General features: G+C 54.6%; 3 protein-coding genes across 5 annotated transcripts; 1 reads left to right on the top strand and 2 right to left on the bottom strand.

Annotated features, from left to right (window-relative positions):
* Positions 1 to 2,674: 2,674 nt before the first annotated feature.
* CYB561 (cytochrome b561) lies at positions 2,675 to 11,159 on the bottom strand. 3 transcript variants are annotated; one of them, XM_083737902.1, is made up of 7 exons: positions 11,070 to 11,159; positions 10,972 to 11,024; positions 6,745 to 6,975; positions 6,151 to 6,249; positions 5,560 to 5,663; positions 4,426 to 4,583; positions 2,675 to 4,000 (listed from the first exon to the last, which is right to left on the bottom strand). In XM_083737902.1, exons 1-7 carry the CDS (start codon positions 11,084 to 11,086, stop codon positions 3,805 to 3,807), a joined length of 858 nt encoding a protein of 285 aa, XP_083594028.1. In that variant the 5' UTR covers positions 11,087 to 11,159; the 3' UTR covers positions 2,675 to 3,804. The 3 variants fall into 3 exon arrangements, with proteins under 3 accessions (XP_083594028.1, XP_083594030.1, XP_083594029.1); XM_083737904.1 differs by lacking the exons at positions 10,972 to 11,024; positions 11,070 to 11,159 and adding an exon at positions 10,531 to 10,612; XM_083737903.1 differs by lacking the exons at positions 10,972 to 11,024; positions 11,070 to 11,159 and adding an exon at positions 10,174 to 10,316.
* Positions 11,160 to 12,100: 941 nt separating this feature from the next.
* Positions 12,101 to 14,877, bottom strand: ZNF511 (zinc finger protein 511). The gene is made up of 6 exons (XM_083738222.1): positions 14,743 to 14,877; positions 14,575 to 14,645; positions 14,268 to 14,472; positions 13,862 to 13,986; positions 13,182 to 13,379; positions 12,101 to 12,455 (listed from the first exon to the last, which is right to left on the bottom strand). The coding sequence occupies exons 1-6, from the start codon at positions 14,839 to 14,841 to the stop codon at positions 12,386 to 12,388; spliced, it is 768 nt and encodes a 255-aa protein (XP_083594348.1). The 5' UTR covers positions 14,842 to 14,877; the 3' UTR covers positions 12,101 to 12,385.
* Positions 14,878 to 14,969: 92 nt separating this feature from the next.
* On the top strand, positions 14,970 to 25,703 carry TUBGCP2 (tubulin gamma complex component 2; the record flags this gene model as incomplete). Its single annotated transcript, XM_083732712.1, has 17 exons — positions 14,970 to 15,140; positions 15,286 to 15,414; positions 15,840 to 16,034; positions 16,621 to 16,780; positions 17,398 to 17,605; positions 17,946 to 18,145; positions 19,544 to 19,733; positions 19,909 to 20,054; positions 20,628 to 20,808; positions 21,247 to 21,427; positions 22,683 to 22,855; positions 23,132 to 23,260; positions 23,769 to 23,889; positions 24,370 to 24,513; positions 24,617 to 24,745; positions 24,990 to 25,153; positions 25,374 to 25,703. 17 exons carry the CDS (start codon positions 14,970 to 14,972, stop codon positions 25,483 to 25,485), a joined length of 2,733 nt encoding a protein of 910 aa, XP_083588838.1. The 3' UTR covers positions 25,486 to 25,703.
* Positions 25,704 to 26,133: the final 430 nt, after the last annotated feature.

The following is a 26,133-nucleotide window of genomic DNA, read 5'->3' as shown; positions in this document are numbered from 1 at the left end:
GTGTGTAGCATTTCCGCCTCAAGCCTGGCAGCAAACAAACTCTGCATCTTCTCAAAGTCCCCGAGGGGATTCCTAAGACTACTACATTCAGACCTTCTAGGCGTTGCGCTACAAAATCCCACTTCACATAAGCATAACAACGCTGGTGGAATGAATAGTGCCATCTGAGAATGCATTCATTTTTGGTACACAAAATCAAAGTGTAGTACAATGTAGTTAAACTCAGGGTATCTGATCTTTGATCTCTGTGAACCAAAGTTTGTTACCTCACCCTGCCCCCAATTTGAGTGCATTGAAATATGTGTTTGTAAGTCTAAGCTCAGAATTTATGAACTCAAGGGGAGAAAAATTGAAAATCTGTACAATTATATCTGAGCCCCATGAATCAGACTTGTAAGAGCAATCGTGTTCTTTTAAAGCATAAGGACTTTATAAACACTAAAAAAAGAAAGCTAAGATTTTCTGCTTTCTTGCTTAAGAAGCTAAATTGATGTCATAGATCACACAGTGATGTATTCCCAACTGCTTAAGCCTCTGGACTTATGTCATGGATCACACCATGATATATTCACACAACTCAACAGGTTTTAAAGCATTGACAATTTAACTGTACTCATTATCTTTTTCCTGTCAGTAGGAGATGCAGCTTGGGGTGGATTTGTAGCAAAAAAAAAAAAAAAATGGAAGCAAAATTGTTAAGAAACTGCCCCCTCCACTATTGCCCACTGCTCAACTTCTGCTAGAAGTTTCAGCCAAGAAAGGAAGGAAGAAAAATAAAGAGAAATAATAAGAGAATTGATGAAGGGAGGGAATGGGAGAGGAATGGAACACCTGAGCATCCCATGTTGTTTGACTTTGATAGTCCAGTGGCTCTTCTGCCTCCTGCTTACCCTCTTGTATCCTTGCCAGTTCCTCTAGACTGCAGTGTTTCCCAACCTTGTGCCTCCAGCTGTTTTTGAACTACAACTCCCATCATCCCTGACTAGCAAGACCAGTGGCAAGGGATGATGGGAATTGTAGTCCAAAAACAGCTGGAGGCACAAGGTTGGGAAACACTGCTCTAGAGCACTTACTTTCAGCAAGGTAAAGGGCCACCTGAAACAGGTGGGGAAAGTCTACAGCAGCAGCTCCAGAGCAAATATATGGAGCTGGCTTCCACAAAGAGTGAGGTCCCCTTCCTAAAGAAAGTACTAGAGGAGTGGGGGGGAAACTCATGGAGCACCGTCCGCAGCACCAGAAAGAGCCTGCATGACAGCTGATGCTTAGGTCACATGGCTATGAGCAGTCAGCAGGCAGGAAAAAAGCCTCCTTTGTTTTATTTATTTTGCTTTACTTTACATTGTTTTGTTTTTTAATTTGTTTTCTGCCCTTCACCCAAAGATCACAAAGCAGTTCACAATACAGGGTGCCCTAGCCTGCTGTCTTTGGTTTTCCTTTGGGTAAGGACAGTGGCCCATCAGTTTGGTAGTCAGCATCTTCTAGCATATTCAGTGCAATTAACTTCAGCCACAAAGGGCAATGAGAGACATGGGAATGATGGCGAAGCCCTATGTGCATTGGGAAAATGTGGCTTTACCCAAAACACTTGTTACATTATACATCCCTTACTAACTCCATTCTTCCATGTCTCCTAACAAAGCAAAATAATACCTGTTTATCTGACTTTTGTGTTCAAATCTCAATTATCACACCACATTGAATATGCCCTAATTACCACATTTACTCGAATCTAATGCACACCTTTTTTTGCCAAATCACGTTGTGAATATTTAGGTGTGCATTAGACTCGATGATACATTTACATTTGCCAGCAAATACTTTTTTTGGTTTCAAGGTTCTGAAAATTGAGGTGCGCATTAGATTCGATGGCACATTAGACTCAAGTAAATACGGTGCCTCGTGCTTTATAACCACAGTGTAACTAACATTCCCCTTTCCTGACAATGCGACACTGTCTGAGCAGGAGTCAGGGAACCAGACGGAAGGGAAAGATGTCACCTCAGCTCAGACTCCGCCCCCCAGAAGCAAAGCAAGGCCCAGGGCTGCTGGAGATGCTGCAGGCTGACTCCGAGGGGCCACCTCCATTGCTGTCCAAGGTTCTGAACTACTAAAGAGCCGTAAGCAGTAAGGTCTAGCCTGGAAGCCGGCTACTTTGCTATTAATGTGCTGTTTCATGCCTTAATATAGAAGCCCAATCTAGGAACCGGGCTTCTTGCTTTGCCTGGCATCCTATAAGTTGGGGCTGGACACACTGGTGGCACTGATGGCACTAGGGCACTCCAACTGTGGTGCTGAGCATTACCCTGTTAGTCTTTGTGCTTTAACATGCGGTATGCAGGCTAGAACTGTGCATTACACATAATACACTCTGCAGGTTGGCTACGCAGCTATGTTGTGCTTCATTCTTGCTGGGTATGAGTAATGTGTGGTCATCACTCCAAGCATTTTTATTGCCTTCAAATCCAGAAAGAGCAGCTGCCCTTGGCAGAATACAACAAAGATGCTAAAATGGCTGGGCCTCTGGTTTGTGGAACAGTTTTGGGCTTGATTTGGGACCTAGTCTTGAAAGAGCTAAGCAGGACTAAGTAGCTTCATGAGTGTAGCTTGACCAGCAGCCGAGATCCAGTCCCAAAGGGCCCTGCTGAGATTTCACTGACAATTCAACTTCAAACAATTCAAGAACTTGCTGCAAATATTTATTATCTCAACCACCAAACACAATATATACTGGTCAGTACACAAGAGAGTGTATTTGTATTAAGGCAAGGAGTCCCCAGGAAAATAAATAATTTCACACTTAAGATCAGTATTGTCATAGTGCCTATTGAGTGCTCATAGTGGTCCTCATCCTTAGCTAAGTAATTCTTATACAACCCCACTATTACACCTGATGCATTCAATTCAAATACTTCCATAGGGTAATGTCCCACCTTTTTCTTACAAAGATTTTGCAAACCACAGTATTGTATAATCTTTCTTATATAGTTGAGCCATTAGGAGAGATTAAACATCCAGGTCCCACAGAGATCTCCCAGAGCAGTTTGCGTCAGAGGAAATGCCTGCATCCAACCCCAGAAAACAGGATAAGTGAGAGACTGTCAACTTTGGGGCTTTCTGGAGTTGGAAAAAACAAACATTTCAATCAAATATCTGCTGGTAGAGAAAGAGGAGACAGAATTGCACAAGCAACATTCTTGCCTCAGCCTCCCAGTTGTTATGCCTGATAATCACTGTGTAAACAGGAGAAACTCTACAAATATTCATGCTTGCTTAAATCTTTTGGACAATTAATGGAAGGAAGGTGTGTATGTCTAAAGCCTTCAGAATTTTGTTTTTTACTGATGCAGCTCTGCAAGAAGTCACAGCCTCCAGCTACACAGAATCTGCAGCTGCCCTCCCAACACCCCTGAACCCTTTTTGTGAGTGCTGTCAGCCCCCCTTCTGGGAATGGCCCCAGGGGACTCCTTCTCCTGCTGCCATTAATGAACACTGAGCAGGAAGAGAGGAGCCGCTTCCAGAGCAGAAACTGGAAGTCCCTGTTAAATCCCCTCTTCACGGAATGTGGCACAACACCCCAGATCACAGGCGTGACCAAGGCACTGACCCCCTGTGAGCAGAGCAGGGGCAGGAGACCCCTGCTCAGAACGAGACCCTTGCAATGGCCACTTAAGGAAAAGGGATGGCAAAGAGTCCTCTGGAGAGGGCTTGCTGACACGTGGCCCAGCAGGAAAGGTGGCAACCACCATGTTGCACGACAAGCGAGAGACACCACATGGAGACACAGGCAGGTGGTGATGGCGGCCATCATTGGGGGCTCGTTGGGCTGCCCTCTTCCGTGAGGGTCTTGAAATCCATGGACAGGGCCATCTCCTCAGCCAAGGGGGGCCTTTGCCACTCCTCCCGTGTCAAGATGTAGCCCACAATGGCCCCAAAAGCCACCAGGAGGAGGCCCAAGGTGTTGGCCAGGACTCCCTCTGGGGCAAAGGAGCTGTAAGTCTCCCTGAGCAAGAACAGAAAGGTTGACATGAGCACAAGCACTTTATCTCCACCCCACTCCCACCCCCAATTTCTAATTTATTCATTCATTTAAGAAAAAGGCAGCTCAGGGCTTTGGGCAACTCGTCTGCTGACCAGACATGTTCAGAATCTCATTCTGCCTTCCAGGCCAGAGGAGGCAATGGAGACGGCACTCAGTTCCAAGCCCAGCACTGCTGCCATTTTGCAGGATGTTGATTTGAGAATATATTAGCCAAGTAAACGGCAAGAAGCTGTTTACGAACACCCCTCCTAGGCAGTCATTTCTGCTCCATCCCTCACTTTGCAGAACCCAGAATTCTGGATTTATCAGAAGGAAGCTGAGGAGAGACAGAGCCATCAGGTTGTAAGTTAAAACAGAAACACTTCCACAAAGGGGGGGCCACTCACTTGATGTTGAAGAGCAGCACCTCGAGGATCCCCAGCAGGGCAGAGGCGAGAGAAAGGATGAGGAGGGCAGCCCCAAAGAAGACGTGCTGCGGTTTGTATCTGCTGCGGAGCGAGAAGGAGGCTCCGGGGAAGAGGAAGAAGCTCCAGCCCAGCAGCCACTAAGGAGGAAGGGAGGCAGTACCCCAAAGTCAAGAGACAGCAGCCCACCTCCCATGGAGCCCATCCCACCCCCAGAATGGACTAAATAATCAGGAGGCAAAGAGGAGCCAGCCCCCAAACCCGGCAAACTCCCTTGCTGCCACTGGTGAGCGGCGGTGGTGCCCCAGGATGAGGGGCAAAAGGTCTCCCTTCCAATAATCCACCCCCATGGCCTCCTTCTGATCCCAGGAAGCCATGACTGAGGGGGGGCACAAGGGCTGGCTCAAAGGCAATTCAGAGCGGCAGCCTCCTTCCTTGGAGGTTTTTAAGCAGAGCCTGGATGGCCCTCTGTCATGGATGCTTTAGCTGAGATTCCTGCATTGCAGGGGGCTGGACTACATGACCCTGGGGGTCCCTTCCAACTCTTAGGATTTTATGTGGTGCCACTGCAAGTGACCCCCACCCCCACCCAGGAGGAAGGTGGGCGCAGGAAGGGCTCCCAGCAATGCAGATCAGCTGTGCTCTGGGAAAAGATGAGGATCCTGGGAGCCAAGACCCAGCTCCCCAGGCAGACAGTGTCAAGAGCCCCGTGTTGTTTCTGCGGTGCAGATGGAGCCCTCCCAGAGATCCCCCATGCAGCGCCTGGAATCAAAGCCCCCCCCCCCCCCCGAGAAGGATGTGGGTGGCTGCTGGAAGCTCTGAAGCTGTCAGGCTGCAGCATGCAGCAAGGATGTGGCTCAAGGGTGTCCTTCCTCTACTCGCTTGTGTCTACTCGCTTGTGTCCTCCAAGGTTGCTGAGGAATCTGGGGAGCCCCAGCACCAGATGCCGTTTCAACAGGGGAATCAGCAGCCAGAGTTTCTTCCTTTCTCTTGCTCTGATTTCCTGCCCCTCGTGCATTTCTCTCCCTCGCTGCTCTCTGGGGCACAGACCTGCTTTGGAAGGAGGCCAGGCAGACACCAGCCCCCTTTCTTCCTCCCGCTCTGCTTTGGCCTCACCTGTACAAAGTAGAAGCCAAAGGCCAGGATGCCACACCAGCTGTGCAGGCTGTACATGTCCGGGATGCTCTGCTTCTTGTGGAATTGGAACACGGCTATCAGACCTGGAGGGAGGGAGAGGCCTCAGGTGACCCCCTGCCTTTCCCCACCATCCCAACCCTCAGGCAAAGCTGCACCAGAGTGGGACCCCACTTAACATGAGGGACGAGGGATGGGGAGGTGGGCAGGTCCAGCTTGCCTGGGAAGAAGCACATGGGTGAAAATGGCAGGGGGTGGAGACTGTCTGTCTGTCTGGGGGAGCCCTGCTAGTTGTATTCCAGTCCACATATGTGAGGAACACAGTAAGCTACCCACGGCCTCGTCCACCCCAGCCTTATGTTTTTATGGGAGAGGAGGCCCAAAACATGCCCACTTCCTCCATCTTATTGGAGAACTCAGAGGAGCTGTGGGTTGACCCTGAGACTCAGGGAAGCCTCTGACCACCCCCTTGAGCCTGCTGCCCCTCAGAGGGGCTTCTGAGAAAGCAGGCAGGAGGTTGAGGCTCAAGCAAATGGGGCAGATTATTCCAGCTGCCCCCCCCCCAGGACTCACCAACCAGTGCAATGACCAGCGCCAGGGCATGGAGCAGCCCGTGGAGGATTTTGGTAGAGCGCTTGCTCTCATGCCGGAAGACCCGATATACCAGGAGGGCTGCAAGAGGAGAAGAGGGAGGGGAGAGGGGCAATGAGGTGTGGGGCTGGCTGAGAGGGGGGCTTGGCTCTTGCTCCCCTGGCCAGGAACGTCTCCGCTCAGACCCCACAAGTAGCGTTCTTCAGTTCTGTATTTTGTACACTTATAAATTCATAAATATATTTTTTAAAAACAAACAAATAATTGAAAAGGTTTGAGGGGCTCTCAAAAGCCTGGGATTTGAATAACAGAGTGGAAGATCATCTTGTGGAGCATCTGCCTTAATCATGTGGCTGAATGACCGTGTGCAGACACAGTTTGTGGACCCTTGGCTGGGCAGTGCAAGATGTGCTTCTGCCTCCTTTGGGACGGGGGGGGGGTGGCACATCCTGTTCTGCCCCCTCTGCTAAATTGTGAATGCAGTTACAGCAGGGGGAGGGGTTTGAAATAAGCAGCTCCCGGTTGTCTCCCTTGGAAGGCAGTTCTCAAAAGGCCCCCCTCCCACCGCTTCCTTACCGTCTCCTTGGAGGAAGACCATCCCAATGACCATGCACAGTGGGTGGGCATTGAACTGCAGCTTGGATCCATCCCAGGCAATGCCGCCTCGGTATTGGCCCATCCAGGCCCCCGTCAGGGTGATCACCGCCAGGCCCACCACCTGTGAAGCAGCCACGGCGTAGGTGAGGCCAGATGGACTGGCGCTCCTGGCCGGAGAATCCTCCATGCTGTGCTCAGCAGAGCCCGGGGCTGCCAAACAAGAGGAGCACAGCTGTCAGCAGGTAGACCCAGGGAGGGCAGGGGCTGCCTCTGGAAATCTCGGGGGAACTGGAATTTGGGGGGAGATCTGCACCCCTCCTTGTCCCACTTGGCAGCAGCACCTTGGAGTAGCTGCACCCGTCACCAGATCTTCTGTTAATTCCAGTGGCCAAAGAAGGCCCAGAGGGTGGACCAGTTACTCTACGAGCCAAAGGTGGCCCTCAAGATCTCGCTGGACATCCAGTGGAGCCCGTTGCGATTCTTAATTATCTGTCTGCATTGTTTTAAAGTGATATTTTATTTCTTTTGTAAAGCTTGCTGACACCACTCTGGAATTTTGCACGAAGGGTGCTCTATGAATACTCTTCATACACAACTAAGACGCTGGGCAAGGCTGCCTGGGGTTTCTCCTTCACCATTTTGTGGCTCTATAAGGATCAGGGAGAAGAGGAAGCTGGCATGGCCCCACTTGGCCCTGGGCTTCTCGGCTTCATACAGCAATGTTTTGGGGTACCTGATGGGACCTGGAGAGTTCAGAACATCTGAACAGGCATGAAGCACCTTGTTGGGGAAGCCACTCTGGCCAAACTCCCCCCAGGAGTCCCTCACCCCAAATGCTTGTTCCCCACCTGCATCTTCAGGTCCTTCTCTGCACTTTGACCCAGCACAGCAGAAAGGTCTGCAAACATCCTCCCCTTTAAAACAAACACAAGCCAAAAATGTCTTCATTGGGCCACAACCAACAATGATGATCTCTCTGCACTGGGAGTTCCCAATCCAAGCAAAAGCCTCTGCTCTTGGGAAAGGGAAATGCAAAGTCTGACCGCCCCCCACCGCCTGCAGGCTGCCTTCCAGCTTCTCTCTTCTACTGAGCCTCCACCCAAAGATAGGGCAGGATGGAGCCTAGATGTGCTTATGGGCAGAACCAGGACTAAACCACTGAGCCTCTTGGGCTTGCTGATCAGAAGGTCGGCAGTTCAAATCCCCGCAATGGAATGAGTTCCTGTGGCCCTTTCCCAGCTCCTGCCAACCTAGCAGTTTGAAAGCATGCCAGTGCAAGTAGATAAATAGGTACCGCTGTGACGGGAAGCTAAATGGCATTTCTGTGTGCTCTGGCTTCTGTCCTGGTGTCCGATTGCACCAGAAGCGGTTTAGTCCTGCTAGCCACATGATCCGAAAAGCTGTCTATGGACAAAAAGCGGCTCCCTCGGCCTGAAAGTGAGATGAGCGCCACAACCCCATAGTCACCTTTGACTGGACTTAATCGTCCAGGGGTCCTTTACCTTTATGGGCAAAACCTCAGCACCACCATTTGCTGATGGAGAAGCAGAGCCTGCAATGCCTCTGAAGAGCCTGGTGAGTTGTCCCCCAGCTGCGTTGCTGGGCCCCTCTGCCAGGGATGTGGGTACCCTGGGGGCCTGTTCTGTTGCACAGCACACAGCTGGCCTTTGCAGCAGGGAGGAGGACAGGGCTAAGCCAATTGACTTAATCCACTTAACTGCACTGATCTAATAAGGCCTGCAGCTCTGGCCAAGAATCAATGCAAATGTGATAAAGACACCCACTTCCACCTCAGCTTCCAGGATCCAGGCTTCTGTTAGGCACATCCTGCTCCCCAACCAGATCCCCCTCTGGCCCCCTGAGCACTTTGGAGTCTGCTGCTCCACAACAGCAAAGAGCAGGAGCTGCCATTAAAACAGATGAAAACATCTGGCTGCAGAACAGGCCTCCCTCGGGAGAGGCGCAAGGCAGGGGATTCCTTTAGGCTGTGCTGACTTGCCAGGGGGAGGGGCTGCACTTTCCTCCCTGCTCTCCATAACTTGGTCTGTGGTAGAACAGCTGCTTGGCATGCAGAAGGTCATTGGCATCTCCAGGCAAGGCTGGGGAGAGACTCCTTGCCTGAAATCCTGGAGAGCCACTGCTGCCAGTCAGTGCAGACGGTACTGAGCAAGATGCAGCAATGGGTCCCACTCAGTATAAGGCAGCATTGCACCCCTCCCCCTCCATGCCAGGCCCACACTGCCTGTCTCGTGAAGCTTGCCATATAAGGGATGTGCCAGGGCAGGAGGGGAGGAGGTGACTGGCAGCACCAGCCTTTAATCAGGGAGCACCTTGGCCAGGCTCTCCTTCCTTCTTCCAATCACAGTGCCGGGGGGGGGGGGGAGGTAATAGAATGAAGTTACCAGTTGCTGCCAAGGGACAAAAAAGCAAAAATCAAAACCTCAAACCAACTTTCATACATTCCAAGTCCCTTTCCCCTGTGCCATTGTAGAGTTGAAAGGGACCCTGGGCATCATCTTCTGGTCCAAGAGTGTAAGGTCTGACAAATTCCTCCCTTGCCTTGCTGACCATTTCATTTCCCAGAAGGTGGAAGAAGCAAGAAGACGATCATCTATCTTGGATCTGGTCCTCACTAATAGGGAGGAGCTGAGCGATGAAGTGGAAGCACTTGGAAACTCTGAAACTTGGGAGGAAGTGATCCCCTTCTCCTGGGTTTCAGGATACAGAGGAAAGGGGAGATGAAAGGGGAGTCGGACACAGACTCTGGACTTCAAAAAGGCCAACTTCATATAGCTTAAGTAGCTACTGGGTGGGATCCCACCGTCAAAGAGAAGGGAGTCCAAGATGGATGGGGGTTTCTAAAAGTAGAAATATTGAAGGCCCAAATGCAGACAATACCAACAAGAAAGAAAAGTGGGGGGCTCGATAAAAATATATGTAAGCTATTTTCATACAAATTGCCCCCCAAATCACAGCAGAGATAACCCCCACACACACACACTTTCTAGACTTCTCTTGCACAAAAACCCCAGCACTGACTTGAAAATTTCAACAAATTCTGCAAATAAATAAATATTATAGGTTCCACGTTACATAAAAAAGAACCATTAAAGGCATCTTGCCCACAGGCCCCTCCACCTGTTAGGCTGAACTCTGGCAAGAAGGATCCACTCCGAAGTGGCTGGCAGACCTGCCCTTGCCACCCAGTTCTGCAAAAGAGGCATCTGCTTCCTTGCAGTCAGCAGAGCCAAAGAAATCCTCCGTCCACCTGCCGGAAGCCCAAGCGACCCAGGTTCTGAGGGGCCAAAGCAGGCTGGGCCTGACTCTTCCCTCCTCGGTGCCCCCTCTTCACTAGCCCCGGCCAGCGCTGCCTCCGTCGCCGCGCAGTCCAGCCCCGCCAAGACCCACCTGCTGCTGCTGCTGCGATCTCTGCTCCGCGTCCTGAGCCCCAAAGGCGCGTCTGCCGGCCGCTCCAGAGCTCCTGGCGCAGCGGAGAGACGAGGCTCCCGTTTCCTCCTCCTCCTCCTCCGGGCAGAGCCTGGACCTCCCTCCCTCCCCCCGGTGCCCAGCAGCCACCTCCGCCCCTGGCGCGCCCAGAGCGGCGGGGAGGCGCTGCTGCTCCGGACTGGGGCGCCTCACCTGCCCGCCCCCCGCCGCCGCCTGCTCTCAGCCGGGGACCCCCTTGCCGGGGGCGGGCGGGATGGTCCGGGGGGGGGGGGACGGACACGGGACTGGACGGAGCCACCTTCAGCTAACATGACTCACCTTTCCTGTTCTCGCCCAGGCAGGAAGCCAGAGCAGCCCCGCGGGAGGGGCCGGGCGATGCCTCCAGGACCCAAGACTGGCCGGGTCTGGAGGGGACCCCGGGGCATCTAGTCCACCCCCCCCCCGCAGTGCAGTCCCCCTTGCTTCCAAAGAGGGGCAAGCCGGGGAGGCAGCCTTGGAGGGCCCCCTGCTCCTGCTGCCGAGGGCGCCTCCTTGCAGAAGCCTCCGTCTCGAGAGGGACAAAGAAGGGCCGCAGGGGGGGTGTCCTATGGGGGCAGACGGAAGCCCATCCCGGCCGGGGGGGGGGGAGAACTCTGGGTCGCCCGCGGGGGAGGGCGAGGTTGCCCATCCCACCCACCCCCCGACCGGGGCGACCAGCCGGGTCTCTCTGCGGGGCCCCTTGGCGCTCCAGGGAGGCGCCCCTCTCCTCCCCCCCCTCACCTGGCGGCGCCTCCGTCCCAGTCGCTGCTGCTGCGCGGCGTCCGCCTCCTCCTGCCGGCCGGGCTCCGGGGGGGGGGGGAGGCAGCTGGCATGTCCACCCCCACCCCGTCGCCATGGAAACGGGGGGAGCTGCGGAGCGAAGGAGGAAGAGGGGCTGCAGCCAAGGGACCCCTCCCTGCCCCTCCAGTCCCAGCAGGTGCAGTGGCGCAGGCTGCCCTGAGCCCCAACAAAAGAAGCACCGGCTGGGGGGGGGGGAGATAACCCCCCCATGAGGGGGTCTCCCTGCCGTCTGCACCTGGCTGCGCTGGGGGGGTGGGGCTTTCCTGGTTGAGAAACTCAACAAGGTGCTGTTGGCCCCACAAGAAGGAGGATGCCCGTGGTGTCTCTTGGAAACAGTCCTTTTAAGACAGGCCACCACAATACATTTTTGTATAGAACCACCAGCACCTACTGATGATTTAAATGTTTCATAGATATGTTAGGGGTCTCCCTCCACCAGGATTTTCAACTGGTTTTATCCAGTTCTATTTTATACAATGTATTGTTAAGTTGCTTTGAGATTTTCTTTGTATAAAGCCACTAAGAAACATAATAATGTCTTAGCTTCCATAACATATGTTTTTTAGATTATAAACTACGTCTTGGGCAACAAAAGATAATATTTAGAATTGGACTGGTACTTTTGTACAGAAAGGGACTATTCACAACATGTTGCAGAAGATGTAATTAGGAAAATGCTTCTTTGAAACATAAGTTTAAGCAATGTCTGATGTTTATGAATTTTTGGATTAAAGTCTTAGGATGTATAAATACTATATTTGGGGGGAAATAAAATTGTCAGATGATGACATTATCCTAAATGTCATGTCAATTATATGAGGCTTGGCAGCTGGTCGATCTAGATGGACTCTTTGTGCCCTTACTTCTGCCAAAAGACTGATATTGACTGGAAAGATAATACTTTGGCCCCTTTTGATTAATGGAGAGATGATAGGATATCTCTTGCAACATAGGAACAGATTATTTTTAGATGCAGATTGTGTATTTTGTGCATTTTCTTCAGAGAGAGATGACCTTCCATTTGCCTCTTGTGGCTTAATCAACCAGCTGCTCTTTTCAACATACAGGATTCTGTAAACACCAAGCATTTTATTTTCAAAAATACAGAAACGATTTTCACCCTCTGCACGCAACTCTGGTCCTGGGGACTCCTGGCCTGCAGGAGCAGCTCCCAGTTGGAGAAGGACCCAGTTCACGGTCTCTGCCAGGTAGGGCAGGCGCATCTCCCTGCACCAGAGCCCACTTTGCCTCTGCTGAAGGGTCAAAACCAGCTCCTCTGCCTGAGGAAGGGCCGTCTGGGCTTTGCAAATGTCTTTCTTCACTCTGCCACTTCCTGAAGTTCCTCTTGGGTCCCTCAGGCCTTCTTTTTTCTGCCTTGGAAGCTGCGCTTTGCCCCTTGTCCAAAGCAAACAGTGTGTGGGACACTGGAAGAGAAGGAACAGCAAGAGAGCTTTCAGTGTCCTCATGGCCAGCAGTAAAAAGGGCTCCGGGTGGATCAGAGGCTTGGCTGAGGCTTCTCAGGTTTCCAAATGCCATATGCGAGCGCTGCCATTTAAGATAACCTACAGAAGGCCCTGAAATCTATTGAAATTTGTTACGCTTTCCTGTTGCTCAGCCACTCAGGCTCAACAATGGGTGTAGTTCCTTATTTTAACTCATTTCTGGTACCTCCAGATTGAGCTCACGTTACCACAAGTGCATAAAGCGTTGTCATTTGATTAGTAAAAAAATTACTCACGTCACCAGTTCAGTAACTAAGCTATGCAAACATATATACATGCAAACAATATTCCAAAAGCAGAACAGCTCTTCCTGACTTATTCCAGAGGCCAGACTTACACATTTCAAGACATTACTACCCTGTGCTTCTTCAGGAGGAAAGGGGATATAATTTTAATATAAACAACAATATTAGTTAGTAGTGCCAAATCGCCCCGAGTTTCACTCACACAATGCCATTCATGCAGCTTCCAGCCATTCTAAAAGATTTGGGGCAGGATTTTAACATGAGATACCTATTTTCTCTTGGAGGTTTTGTGACCCTTTTTAGTTTGTGGCTGACAGAAGAAGCAAGCGTTGACACTGTTCTCCACACACAAAGAACAAGCGGATGCTAAGACGAGGACAGCCACTGCAGGAGAGGCACCGACCTGGACCTGTAGAGCCGCCTCTCAGGTGGCGGAAAGGCTGGCGTGTCCTCTGCCCCAGGCTGGGGCGGCTTCTCCTCTGTGCTCTCGCTGGGGCCGACTTCCATGGCATTGTCCGCTGCCAGCTCCCTGCAGTCTTCTCCCTCCCACACATCCATCGGGAAGGCGCTTTCTCTGGAGGGAGATCTCGCTGCCTTTGTGCTGGCGCAAAAACACAGCCCAGAGCAAAACCCTTGCAAACTTTATGAAAAGACATGAGGCCCTTGCTGCTGCCACCACCCCAGTTTCTCTCACCACATGGAGGCTGTCTGTGAGTCCTGGCCCTTCTCCCCTGTCAGCTTCTTCTCCCCCCAGCCTTGCTTTTCTTCCTGCAGCATGCAGGCAGGAGCCTGGGTACTGCAGCAGTCACAGTGGCCGGCAAAGACTTTTTAGAAGAGGATTTAAATCCCCCCCCCCATGAGGCTCACCTAGTGGCTTTGGGGCCAGGCACTTCCTCTCCGCCTCACCTATCTTGGCTCCTGGGCGAAAAGGGCAGGATTCCAAAGAAAGCCAAACAGTACTAGATTTGTCCAGAAGATTTGTCTGCTCCCCCCCCCCCCCCCGCTCCATCTCCGAAGCCAGTCTGCTGAACAGTGAGCATGTCTGCCCACCCCCCACCCCATTACACACACCTGAGTACTTACCTCTTTGCCTTCACGGGTTTATCAAAGCGGAAGTCCGATGGGTAGCAGTGAACTCGGACCAAGTGCTCCTTGCGCTCTTTGCTGTTCTTGAACTTCTCCGGACAGCTCTCAACCAGGCATTGGTACTAGGAAGGGGGGAAAGAGGGGGCTGGTCAGAATTTGGGGTCCCAACCACTCAAGCAGAGGTGGGCTTTTTAAAAAAACCTCTGGTGTCTTATTGCGTTTTTGTATTTTGTTGGAAGCAGCCCAGAGTGGCTGGGGCAATACAGTCAGGCGGACAAGATACAAATAATAAAATTATTATCATGAAGCAGCAGCCGGCTACTGGTGCCATGGTCTTCATGGAGCAGGCGGGAGGATGTGGGCCCCAGGGCTGCCTTGCCTTCCAGGGGCCTCTGGCTCTCACCAGGCTGCGCTTCTCCGCCATGACCCCGAAGAGGGCGTCGTGCCACTCCAGCAGGTGCAGGTGCAGCAGGTGCGCCGAGGGGAAGGCGCGCTGGCAGGCCGAGCAGGCGCTGCGGTGAAGTAGGCCGTAGTGGTGCTCGCAGCTGGCCAGGGAGTCGAAGACCTGCGCGCAGCCCACGGCCGGGCACGAGAAGGCGGCGGGGGGCCTGCGGGAGACACGGGGGAGGGGGGTTGCAAAGGGGCACCCAAGGGCCATCCAGACCCGCCCCGCAGGGAGGGGAGAAGGGGCGCCCGCGGGCGCCGCTCACCGGGAGGCCCCTCCGGGGGGGGCGCTGGGCTGCGCATCCTGGAGGCGGAGATGCCGCTGGACGTCGCCGTCCTAAGAGGAAGGAAGAAAGACCCGGATGACGCCACTTCCGGGAGGACCCCCCGGGCTCCCCTCCCCCCCCCGCCCTCCCGCCCGCCCGCCCGCCTGCCTCGAAGAAGGGGTGCTGCGCGGGGAAGCGGAGCCTGGCCGGGCGGAAGCGGAAGGGGCCCCCGCCTCCCCGGTCTCGCTCGCCTTCCTCGTCCCGCATCCTCCCGCTTTCCTCGCCCGCTGCCGGAAGAGGCGGGTCTCTCTCTCTCTCTCTCTCCCGCTTCCGCTTCCTCTCCCGCCGCCGCGGCGCTTCCGGGGCCCCGTTGCCGGGGAGACGCCTCCCGGTCCATGGCGGCCATGAGCGAGTTCCGGCTCCACCACGACGTGAACGAGCTTCTCCGGCTCCTCCGCGCGAGGGGCTCCTGCGGGGAAGGCGGCGCCGAGGGCTACGTGGAGCTGCTGCAGAGGAGCCAGAGCGGGCCCTTCCTCGCCACCTCCGCCGCCGCCCTCGGAGCCAAGGCGAGCGAGCGAGGCCCCGGGGGGGAGGGAGGGAGGGAGGGGGAGGGAGGGAAGGACCCCCCGGGACCCCCGCCCTCCCTGGGGGGCCCCGGGACCCCCCCGGGCGCTGACCCCCCCCTGCTGCGCCCCCCCGGTCTCCCCGCAGGTGAAGATCGCGGAGTTTTCTCGGACGCCGGAAGACTTTCTGACCAAGTACGACGAGCTGAAGTCGAAGAACACGCGGCATCTGGACTCGCTGGTGCAGCTGCTCTCCAAGCTGACCGAGGACAAGGAGGTGAGGAGAGGCCGGCGGCGCGGGCGGGGACAGACCCCCCCCCCGGGACAGGAGACCCAGAAAGCACCTCGGCGGGGTCCCCCCAGAAGCAGCCCCAGCCAGCCATTCCTCAGCCCAGCCCAGTGCTGTCCTCTCACCGGTTCCCCATCAAGAGAAGCAGCAGAGGGTGGGACCTGCAGCCCACGGTTGGAGGGTCCAGAGCCCCCGCTCCCCTCTCTCCCTTCCCACCCGGCAGACTGACAAGAGAGAGACAGGTTGCTCTGGCCTGAGGCCTGAATTTGAATTCGGCCCCCTGAGGGCTGCAGGTTGCCCACCTCGGCTGTCATATATCAAGACTGGGGAGGCAGCTGGGAGATCCACTCTCCTTGTGGGCTGTGGCTCTTTGGTGCCGTTCCTGAGTTCTGCTTTTTGTGGGGCTTTTGCAGACCCTCCAGTACTTGCAGCAAAATGCCAAGGAAAGGGCAGAGCTAGCAGCCAATGCAGCAGCCAACAGTGGCGGAGCCAGCAGCAGCAGCGTCACTTTCTCCATCCCCTCAACAACAGCCAAAATGACCGTCCAGGAGCTGGAGGAGCTACGGAAGCAGCTGGGCACCGTCACAACCAGCTCCAGCGCCCCACAGGTCCCTCTCTTCTCTCGGGTCCCCTGATTTGTTATTTGGGAAGGGAGGGTTCTGCTGCAGCCAAAGCCTTTGGGATCTCTCTCTCCCACACGGCAAGCCTAGGATGGGAAGCCAGGGACCTCAGTGGGCAGCTGCAGGAGGTCCTTAACTGGGCTCCCTGTAGTGCCTACCTCAGAGGAAGTTCTGCCTTGTCCGGGCGGGTGGGCTGCTCTTCGGTTTGTCAAGGGGACTAGGGGTGGGTCCTGAGAGGCCTCCCTGGGTGCAAATACTGTGCCAGTCTCTTTTGCCCCCTGAGCAAAGGGGGCAGGAACTGGCAGCGAGTGGGAGCCCAGCTGCCACACACCCTGCTGCCAGGGCTGCTTGATAGATCAGTCAAAACAAAAAATATTCCTTCCAGTAGCACCTTAAAGACCAACTAAGTTAGTTCTTGGTATGAGCTCATACCAAGAACTAACTTAGTTGGTCTTTAAGGTGCTACTGGAAGGAATTTTTTTTGTTTTGACTATGGCAGACCAACACGGCTACCTATCTGTAACTGATAGTTCAGTGTCTGGGCTGGTCTGTCACTCGCTCTCTTTCTTGGCAGTCTCTTGAGCTGGTGCGGAAGTTGCTCAGGGACAAGCAGAACAGGAAGAACTCTGGGCAGCCCATCCCGTCCTTTCCCGCCTGGGTGTATGAGAGGCCGGCCCTCATCGGGGACTTCCTCATGAGCTCCAGCCTGAGCCTGGACACCACGGTGCCTATAGGTGAGTCTTGCATGAGAGGAGCAGAGAGTCTCACTGCCTGGGGCTATTTCTGCCTCCCCTGCCTGCTGGATGTTTCTCTGGGACCCTTAATGGGAAGCTGGTGATGCTCTGCCAACGTGGGTCTGGGCAGTGCAGCGCGGAAGGTCCAGAACACAAGAAGAGTGGGGTGGCTGGATCAGGCCAAAGGGGCCTATCCATTCCAGCATCCTGTCCTCACAGGGGCCCACCAGATGCCCCCAATGGGAAATCCATTGGCAGGATCCAAGCCCAAGAGCCCTCTCCTCTCCCATAACCACCAACAACTGCCAGCTTATCATAGATTAAAAACACATGAATACGAGTATAGTTTTATTAGTGAGCCCAGCAGGCACAATAAAAAGTGTCAAACATAAAAACATAAGCACGCAAAACCATTTCCACGTACACAAAATATCAATAGGGATAAAGTCAAAGAACATTTCAAGGCAGCCACCTGTCAGATGCCCTCTCCTCTCCCGGTGGTGGGAGACCCTGCTCTTTTTAAGAATGGCCAGCTGCCCTTTTGGCCCTCAGGCGGGTTCCCCAGATGCATTTGTTCGAGTGGCGCCGGTGCATTACGTGCCGCTTTCCTCTGCCAGGGACTTTGCCACTGGCAGCCCAGGAATCTGCTGTGGTGGAGGACTTGCTCTACGTCCTGATTGGGGTGGATGGCCGGTACATCACTGCGCAGCCACTGGTGGGCAGAGAGAGCCGCACTTTCTTGGTGGATCCCAACCTGGATATGTCAGTCAAGGAGCTGGTCACCAGGATCCTCCCCGTGGCAGCGAGCTACTCCATCGTCACCAGGTAGCAGCCTGGGGTTCCTCATCAGGGACGGAGCTGGGGGAGGCGAAGAGGACGCAGCGATAGTCTGTGTCCCATCCCTCCAGCTGAGGGCTGGGCGGGGGGGGGCCTCTGGGGTTCCTCCCACCTGGGGGCTGCAGCAGCTCAGAGCCCCAAAGGCCCCTGGAGCTCAGGGAACCTAGGGAGCTTCCTGCTTCCTCTCATTGCTGAGCTGCACAAGAACAAGACTTCCTTGCATCTCGGGCGGGGGGGGGGGGTGGCACTGGTGGGCCACGTTTCTGGTGGGGCCCAGAGGGGCTGGGGCTGGCTTCCAGCTGCAGCTCTCTGTCCCACGCCCTGACAGGTTTGTGGAAGAGAAGTCTTCCTTTGAGTACGGGCAGGTGAACCACGCACTGGCGGCCGCCATGAGGGCCCTGGTCAAGGAATACATGACCCTGGTGACGCAGCTGGAGCACCTGCAGCGCCAAGGCCTGCTGTCCCTGCAGAAGCTCTGGTTCTACATCCAGCCCACCATGAGGACCATGGAGATCCTGGCTTCCCTGGGTGAGTGCGGGGCAAGGTGTCTCTGGGGGGCAGTGAGCAGGGTGTCTTTCTGGGCAGCCGCCTTCTCTGTCTGCTTGCCTCCTGCTCCCCTGGAGGGGGCAAGGGAGGGAGGGAGGCTTGGACCTTGGAGCCCCAGTGCCAGGAGAGGCCGAGATGGCTCTCCTTCATCAAGGGGGGCGGTGGAAGGAGCTGGGTCCGTGTGTCCAGGTGGGGCTCTGGCTCTGCCCACTGCTGGGATGTTGCTGCAGGGAGGGTCCTTCCAAGGGAGTCCAGCAGCCCAGCGCTGAAAGGGGTTCCCTTGTGCCACAGTCAGTCTCAGGTGAGGCCAGTGATTGGGTCATTCCTTTTCCTGGGGGCAGCAAAGTCAAAGGGGCTCCCTCTGGGCCTACCCACCCCCTGGAGGGAGGACCAGGGCCCCCTGGGAATGCCACTCCTTCTCCTTCCCTCAAGGAGCCCCATCCCTCAGCCCTAGAAAGAGGAGCTGCAGGGGAGCTTCCTTTGTACACACATCCCCCCCCCAAATGCTGTGGAAGCCTCCAAGCCCCCCTACCCCGGTGCCCCAGAGCAGAAGGGGGCATCCTCTGGCCCCCCCTTATTTTGGTAATAATTTTTATAAAGTTGCCACAGAGGGATGTCGGGATGTCTTCATTTTGATTACTGTATATATATTACAGTTTTTAAGGTTGATCTCTTCTGTGAACCGCTCTGAGACCTCCAGGTATAGGGTGGTATATAAATTCAATTAAGAAGAAGAAGTTTGCAATTACAATCCGATAATAGCCTCATTATAACAATACCAACTTATAATACAGTTATTAAAACCAATCCCCTGGCCCCTCCTGCTGACTGCAGGAATAATGCTGGCGTGCTCGCTCTCTGTTTCTGTGTGTCTCCAGTCTGTGAGCTGTACACTATTTGTTGATTTTGCAGAAGCGTCTATCAGCTGAATAGGGTGGGGTGGGGGGACATTCTTTGAATAAACAGTTCTACATGATTCAGATTCAGCACAGCGGATTGGCACCTCAATCGCGATAAGTGCACTTGAGGACAACCAGGGAGTGGCAGAGGTTCTGTTCCTGAAGTGGTTGCCAGTAGCCTCTTTTCAGAGGTTCTTGGGCACCTTTGGGGGCCACAAGTGACCCCTGAGAGGCAGGTTCCGCTTCACCAACCCCAAGGGCCTATTGAGCCTTGCGGAAACCCTGCCTCCGCTCTGGGTGCTCACCTCGTAAGCCGGTGTCCCAGGCCATGGTCCAGAGCAGCCATCTCCTGCTGACCCCTTTTCAGATGGGGGAGCTCCTGCAACATCCAGGTGTGTCTGCCATGGATGGGCACCTGTGCCCTGACCAACCCTGGCTTCAGCGGGACGTGACTCTTCTTGGCCTTTGCTTCTTGTTGCAGCCACTTCTGTGGACAAAGGGGAGTGTGTTGGAGGGTCAACACTCAGCCTGCTGCATGATAAGACGTTCAACTACACGGGAGACAGCCAAGCCCAGGAGCTCTGCCTCTACTTGACCAAGGCTGCCAGTGTCCCCTACTTCGAAATCCTGGAGAAATGGATCTACCGAGGCATCATCAATGATCCCTACAGGTGGGCGGAGGAACGCGTGGTCCTTCTCTTGGCATGTGAGCTGGAGAAACCTCTGTGGTCTGTTTGGGAGTCCAAGCAGGGTGCTGTGTCCTGGGACTGCCTGGATGAAGAGCCCTGGGGAGCCTCCTGCTCTGTGCCTCGCTGCCATGGGCCTAACTGCTTTTTAATTCCACAGTGAATTCATGGTGGAAGAGCATGAGCTCCAGAAGGAGAAGATCCAAGAAGACTATAATGACAAGTACTGGGATCAGAGGTACACGATTGTCCAGCAGCAGATCCCCTCCTTCCTCCAGAAGATTGCAGACAAAATTCTCAGCACAGGTGAGGAGCCAACTTCCTGCTTGACAGGAAAGCGGGAGGGGAGGAGGGATGCAGTGGATGGAGAAGCCCCCAGGTGGGGTGGGGGGGGAGCAGTTGTGGAGTGCCTGGGAGGTTTGGTTCCCTTTGCAGCTCTTCCCTTCTGCCTCTGGGCGAGTCGTATGGAGGATATCCTGTGAGGTTTTTTCTCAAGCTCCAAAAGCCGATCGTTGTATTTATCTGGCTTCTTTCCATTGCCCTTCCGTCAAGGAGGGAGATGACAGATGAAGAAATTGAGGGGATCCTCATCAAATTTGCAGAGGATACCAAACTGGGAGGGGTAGCTAATGCTGCAGAAGACAGAATCAGGATGCAGAAATACCTTAACGGACTGGAGAAGTCAGCCCAAACTAACAAAATGAGTTTCAGCAGAGACTAATGTCAGGTTCTGTGCTTAAGTTTCATGCATTGGGAGGATGAGAGGGACAGCAGGGAAGGGAGAGGAAATGTGCTCATTTGTTTGTGTACAAGGTCTGAACAGCGTTTAGTGAAGAGCTGAGCCTGTTCTCATGTCCCTTTGTCCCTCCCGTCCTGCAGGGAAGTATTTGAATGTCGTTCGGGAGTGTGGCCGTGATGTCACTTGCCCCCTGGCCAAAGAGGTCATCTACACACTGAAGGAGCGAGAATATGTGGAGCAGATCGAGAAAGCCTACAACTACGCCAGCAAAGTGCTGCTCGATTTCCTCATGGAGGAAAAAGAGCTTGTGGCCCACTTAAGGTTTGCTTCCTTCCAAGTGGCGTCTCTTGCAGGATGCTTTTCTTCTCCATGCCAACTGGGACAGTTTTAGGGGCTGCTGATTTGGGAAATGAAGGGGCAAAAGTGTGGAGGAGTTTGTGCTTTCCCAGCAGGGGGCGGGAAGCAGGCATTTTCATAGACTTGCCCTGAGGCTGCAGGAGGAGCTGGGTGGAGGGGCAGGGGCCATGGGACCCCCACTCCAAGAGAGAGTCCTCCCATTTCCTGCCTCCCAGCTGAATTGCAAGGGGCTGCTTTATTGCAGATGGCATAAAGATACTTGCAGCACTTCTTATTCCAAAAGCCAGGTCCGCTTCTTCCTGTTTCTACCGGGCGGGAGGAGGCAGGCGGTGGGTGAGGGTCCCTCCTGCCTCCTCTGTCCCTGCCGCAGGGAGTTGACTGGTGGCCCCTTTCTGTGAGCAGGTCCATCAAGCACTACTTCCTCATGGACCAGGGGGACTTCTACGTCCATTTCATGGACCTCACCGAAGAGGAGCTGAAGAAGCCGGTGGACGACATTGTCCCCACCCGGCTGGAGGCTCTGCTGGAGCTGGCCCTGCGGATGAGCACAGCAAACACAGACCCCTTCAAGGATGACTTGAAGGTAAAGGATGCTCGGCACAAAGGCAAGGCCTCAGAGCCCCAGAGGTGCTGCCGGTGTCTCCCCATTGAGCCGGGGAAACCCCGCGAGTGGCTTTGGCTTGTCTAGCAGGGCTCTGGGGGACGTTTGGTGTGGAGCCCTTGCCTACCCAGCCAAAGAAAAGACTTTTTGCAGATAAAGTTGCTCAGATTCAGGAAGGGGTAGACTCCACCATGGAAGCAGGGTCAGGCCAGGAGAGTGCTAGAATCCATGCAACTTGACTAGACAGGATTCTAGCACTCTCCTGGCCTGACCCTGCTTCCATGGTGGAGTCTACCCCAGGTACGCGGCCTGGGAGTCATTTTGGACCTGCAGCTGTCCATGGAGGCGCAGGTCAATTCTGTGTCCAGGGCGGCTGTCTACCAGCTCCGTCTGGTACGCAGGCTGGAATCCTATCTGCTTGCGGACTGTCTTGCCAGAGTGGTGCATGCTCTGGTTATTTCTCGCTTGGACTGCTGCAATGCACTGTATGTAGGGCTACCTTTGAAGGTGACCCGGAAACTACAACTATTCCAGAATGTGGCAGCTAGACTGGTGACTGGGAGCGGCCACCGAGACCATATAACACCAGTCTTGAAAGACCTACATTGCCTCCCAATACCTTTCCAAGCACAATTCAAAGTGTTGGTGCTGACCTTTAAACCCCTAAATGGCCTCGGTCCAGTATACCTGAAGGAGCGTCTCCACCCCCATCATTCTGCCCAGACACTGAGGTCCAGCGCTGTGGGCCTTCTGGTGGTTCCCTCACTGTGAGAAGCCAAGTTACAGGGAACCAGGCAGAGAGTCTTCTTGGTTGTGGCACCCACCCTCCCACCAAATGTCAAAGAGAAAAACATCTACCCCACTTTTAGAAGACATATGAAGGCAGCCCTGTTTAGGGAAGCTTTTAACGTTTGACGGACCAATGTGTTTTAATACTTTGTTGAAAGCCGCCCAGAATGGCTGCGAAAACCCAGCCAGATGGATGGGGTATAAATAAATTATTATTATTATTATTATTATTATTATTATTATTATTATTATTATTATTGGTTTTTTAAGACTACTATGAGCGTTTCTGCTGGTTCAGGGTTTGACTTTGGCCTCACGGACTGTCAGTGAATGAAAATTCAAATATTTGCTATCATTTGTTTGTTGACAGTCTGGTCCCATGCTCTGTTTGGCAGTTTGAGTGTCTGACTGGCCTCCTTCCTCTGGCGGCCCTTTCCCCTCTTTCCAGGTTGACTTGATGCCCCATGATCTCATCACGCAGCTCCTGAGAGTCCTGGCCATCGAAACCAAGCAGGAGAAGGCCATCATCCACGCAGACCCCACAGAGCTCTCGCTCAGCGGCCTGGAAGCCTTTTCCTTCGATTACATCGTGAAGTGGCCTCTCTCGCTGATCATCAACAGGTAAGGCAGAGCAGCTCAGCTGATGGTGGCTCATCCTTTCCATCCAGAGGGGGCAGAGCATAGCCAGCCATTGGCCTGATCCTGATCCTCCTTCCTCCGTGCATGTGCCTCAGTCAGTGCATCATAACTCTGGAGGGGAAGGGGGTGCTGGGAAGGCCTCCTCGTTGCCTCTGGAGGAAAGAGGGCTGGCTGGGCCCTGGCCCTGAGGTATCCGGCCTTGGCCCCTCCGGGCCCTGGCCCAGCAGCGGCTCCCCCACGCCTCTCCCCGTCTCCTAGGAAGGCCTTGACGCGCTACCAGATGCTCTTCCGGCACATGTTCTATTGCAAACATGTGGAGCGCCAGCTGTGCAACGTCTGGATCAGCAGCAAGACGGCCAAGCAGTGCTCCCTGCACTCCTCCAAATGGTGAGCTCTCCCAGAGCCAAGCAGATGACGTTGTCAGCAGAGTCTCTGAAGGCGGAGGCCTAGCGCGGAGCCTGGCCCCTCCACATGTGCCGTGGGTGCTCAGCTGTGGCCGCTTCCTGGGCCTTCCTGCTTTCTGCAGAACGAACACCCTCTTGGATGGACGAGGCCAACGGGAGGGCATTGGGCTGCTGGGTCCCCTGGCAGCAAGAGGGTCTCTCCCCGCAGGTCCTCTGGCCCTGGGAGCTCCCCCTTCAGATTCTGGAAGGAGGCACTGAGGCTTCAGAAGCCGCTCAAGGGGCAAAGACCTTGGTAGTCAGAACTGGGGGCGGGGGGGGGGTGTCTCTTCTCCTTGCTGCCTTCCTCTCCCCCCCCCCCCACCAATTGCAGGGCTCCTCCTGCCTGGCACTGGTTTGGGCTCCTTCCTGGGCTTCTGGGCAGCATCCTGCAGCCCCACAGGGGCTCTCCTCCCATCTACCCCTCCAGACTCCTCCCTCTCTCTCGTTCCCAGGTTTGCTGGCGCCTTCACTCTCCGCCAACGGATGCTCAACTTTGTGCAGAATATCCAGTACTACATGATGTTCGAAGTGATGGAGCCAACTTGGCACATCCTGGAGAAGAACCTGAAGTCGGTCAGTTTTGGGCCAGTGGCTCTCAGAGCCTCTGTGGGCCACACCAGGCCCCCAAGTCCTCCTTTCGCCCTCCAAGGGTGGGGCTGGGGGGGCCTCTGTTCCCAAGGGGCTTTCTTCTTTTCCGCTAAAACGGGGGCTTAATTTGTGAGTTGGAAGGGTGTCAGGCTGGGTTCTGGCTGGTAAGGAGCTTTCTGCTGTGCCGGAGAGCCTGAAGTAGCTGCTCACAGGAGGCCACTGGCCCAGAAACCCCCTTGGCTACGTTTTGGCTTCTAGTGCTCCCTTTCCTCCAATGTGACAGTGAGATGGAGCTCCCTTTGCCACCTGCCTCAGCCCCTGGAAATAAGGCTTTGTCATCGCTAGCTCTGCACGTTGATTGTAGCAAAAGAACAGAGAACTATTTCTGGCCATGGCTGTTTCCGATTCCCTCGTTGGTGCCGGGGGGGGGGGCGTTTCTGATGGGCTGCTGTCTCCTCTGGGCAGGCTTCCAATATTGATGATGTCTTGAGCCACCACACCAGCTTCCTGGACAACTGCTTGAAGGACTGCATGCTCACCAACCCAGAGCTGCTGAAGATCTTCTCCAAGATGATGTCTGTCTGCGTCATGTTCACCAACTGCATGCAGGTGGGCTTCCTCTTGCGTTCCTCTGTGCCACGGGGGGTGAGGGGCACCCCCTGGGTGCGCCAGCGTGCTCTGGGCTCATGCCTGCCTTTGTCCCACCCACCAGAGATTATCGCACAGCATAAAGCTGGACAATGAGCTGGGACGCCTGACGGTGGAGCACGGGACCATGAGGGGGCCCCCCACCGAGCAGGAGCGCACAGAGGAATCCTCCCGGAAGCAGCTGGCGAACAAGGTAGGGGTGCAGGAGAGGGTGGAGGTGCCTCTTCATTTGCAGATCCCAGCCCTTCGCTCAGGAAAGCACCTCAGGTGTTGTCAGAGCCCTTCCCTCGTGGTGCTGAGCACTATCTGGCTCCTTCCCAAGTCCTTGTGCTCTCCAGGAAATCCTGCCCCAGGATGAACCATGGCAGCAAGGCCAGGGCCGCTTCCTTGCCTGCTCTCCCTTTTTGCCTTAACCCCCGCCACTTCCTTCTCTGCAGCTGTCAGCAGAGCAGGCTGATACCATGCACGTCACCTCTGGCTTCGAGGCCACAATCAACAAGTTTGACAGCAATTTCTCAGCCCACCTCCTGGACCTGCTGGACAAGCTGAGCATCTACAGCACCAACGACTGCGAGCACAGCATGATCAACATCATTTACAGGTGAGCAGGGAGCAGCTGGAGGGAGCCTGGGGCTCGTGTGGAGGCTCTGTCCTCCTCCCAGCATCAGGGCGGCTGTGCAGGGAATGGCGCCTGCTTGGCCATGGCAGGAAGGAGGAGGTTGGACTCTGCAGACCCTGCTCTTCTGCTCTGGCAGAAGGACTTCCTGGTCACGCTCCTGTGCTGCTTCCACCCTCCTCTCCCTCTCTCTCTCCGCCCCCAGGTTGGACTTCAACGGCTTCTACACGGAGCGGCTGGAGCACATGTCTGCCGAGCGGAGCCAGAAAGCCGTGCTGCAGGCGGGGGCCCCCAGGCCTCTGGTGGCCACCCAGTGACCCCCTTTCCTCTCCCCGGGGGCTGGCTGCACCCAAAACTCCCCGGGTAAATTTAGCACTTTTATTGCCTAGGTAGCCTAGAGCTGCAGCAACACACTCCCGCTGCAGCCGCCGTTGCTTGTCCATAAAGAATTGTGGCGTTTCTGGATGCTTCTACTTTTACAACGCAGCTGAACAATTTGGTGTATTTTACTTGACATAAAAAGTACCTGTAAGCAGTTCCTGAAGTCCTGTCATGTGACACAGTGGTGGGAGGGAGGCGTTGAGGCCTATGAGATGGTGATGGAGCCAAAGGGGGCACAGCAAGGCCCCACCCCATAACCTTGGGGCAGTGGGTGGGTGCATGTTCACCCACACTGCGTCCTACATGCTCTGTTGGGAAAGAGGGTCCTTTCCATTAGACTGCCAAAGAGGACACCCACACCATATATTGAAAGCTCCCTCGTAACACCCCAACATGCTTTTGAATTCTGGTGCTGGAGGAGACTCTTGAGAGTCCCATGGACTGCAAGAAGATCAAACACATCCATTCTTAAGGAAATTAGCCCTGAGTGCTCACTGGAAGGACAGATCGTGAAGCTTAGGCTCCAAGACTTTGGCCACCTCATGAGAAGAGAAGACTCCCTGGAAAAGACCCTGATGTTGGGA

This window comes from Podarcis gaigeae, assembly GCF_964106915.1.
Source record: "Podarcis gaigeae genome assembly, chromosome: 1".
NCBI lineage: Eukaryota > Metazoa > Chordata > Lepidosauria > Squamata > Lacertidae > Podarcis > Podarcis gaigeae.
Note: the sequence above shows the minus strand (reverse complement) of the source record. Positions and strands in the feature narration are given on the sequence as shown.

Excerpts from the sequence above, each read along its gene's own strand:
- CYB561 (XM_083737902.1), bottom strand. Across the intron at positions 4,584-5,559 it reads TTGGCTTCTACTTTGTACAG|TGGCTGCTGGGCTGGAGCTT; the intron begins GTGAGGCCAAAG and ends CTTCCTCCTTAG. Across the intron at positions 4,001-4,425 it reads GTGCTGCTCTTCAACATCAA|GGAGACTTACAGCTCCTTTG; the intron begins GTGAGTGGCCCC and ends GTTCTTGCTCAG.
- ZNF511 (XM_083738222.1), bottom strand. The coding sequence starts at position 14,841 with ATGCGGGACGAGGAAGGCGAGCGAGACCGGGGAGGCGGGGGCCCCTTC. Across the intron at positions 13,987-14,267 it reads TGGCGGAGAAGCGCAGCCTG|TACCAATGCCTGGTTGAGAG; the intron begins GTGAGAGCCAGA and ends CCCCCTTCCTAG. Across the intron at positions 12,456-13,181 it reads AGGCGGCTCTACAGGTCCAG|TGTCCCACACACTGTTTGCT; the intron begins GTCGGTGCCTCT and ends CTTCTCTTCCAG.